Raw genomic sequence first — 990 nt, 5'->3', positions numbered from 1 at the left:
TTGAGCTTTTGAATATCTTCTTTGGAAAAATGTCTGTTTAGATCCTTTGCCCACTTCTTAATTGGGTTGTCTTTTTATTGTTGAATTGTAAGAGATCTTTATATATTCTGGATATAAGTTCTTTTATAGATGTTTATATTAAAAACAAATGGAAATACTTATTTCAAAGAGCAGTAAAAATATATGGTAACTTATTCTGGCCCTAGGAGAATAGGAAAAGCTGGAACTGTATCATCAAGGCCTAGTATATTACACAAATATTGTCTGTACTGAAAAAAATATTTTTAATTACCTTACAATATAATGGAGTTTAAATAAAGAGAATGCTTGTAAGGGAGAGAAAAATTAGAGGAAAAAAATTTTTAATAAAGAATACATATTTAATGTTCCTGATCTTTTGTGTCTATTGTGTGATTAAACAACTGGAGCCCTTTTTTTAGGCCTTAAAATGAGAAGGGGGGAAGTTAGTCCTTTTTTAAGGATTTTTTTAACCTTGGTAAGCTTTTAAATGAAGGATTATAGAGTTTATAGATTATAGGTAAAGAATGTCTTAAATGTATTTATGTGGTGTGTTGTTCCCTGGCTACGTTTAGGTAATATTCTTTCAATACAGACTTTTTTTCTCATCCTAGTTCAGTCAAAGAGTGCTGATCCTTTGAAATCAAAACATCAGTTGGACTTAGAGCGTGCCCATTTCCTTGTTACACAAGCTTTTGATGAAGATGAAAAAGAGAATGTTGAAGATGCTATAGAATTATATACAGAAGCTGTGGATCTCTGTCTGAAAACCGTATGTATTATTATAAATTAAATTTTGGTAGAATTATGCTAAGAAATGTCTTCTTTTACTAGTGAATTTTACTTAATAACTACTTTTTTTTTTTTTTTTTTTTTTCAAAAAAAGTTTCCCTATGTTGCCTGGGCTAGAGAGCCATGGCGTCAGCCTAGCTCACAGAGCCTCCCAAGTAACTAGGGTTACAGGTACACACC

The 990-nt window shown here is 31.1% G+C and overlaps 1 protein-coding gene across 1 annotated transcript in view; it reads left to right on the top strand.

Annotated features, from left to right (window-relative positions):
* Window positions 1–990, top strand: part of CAPN7 (calpain 7) — a 51,312-nt gene that overhangs the window by 9,995 nt on the left and 40,327 nt on the right. The window contains exon 3 of the mRNA XM_012663233.1: window positions 633–790. Coding sequence (XP_012518687.1) covers window positions 633–790 — 158 coding nt within the window. The remainder of the gene's footprint in view (window positions 1–632; window positions 791–990) is intronic.

Source organism: Propithecus coquereli, unplaced genomic scaffold, assembly GCF_000956105.1.
Source record: "Propithecus coquereli isolate 6110/MARCELLA unplaced genomic scaffold, Pcoq_1.0 Scaffold12, whole genome shotgun sequence".
Taxonomy (NCBI): domain Eukaryota; kingdom Metazoa; phylum Chordata; class Mammalia; order Primates; family Indriidae; genus Propithecus; species Propithecus coquereli.
This window is presented reverse-complemented; position numbering and strand designations above follow the sequence as displayed.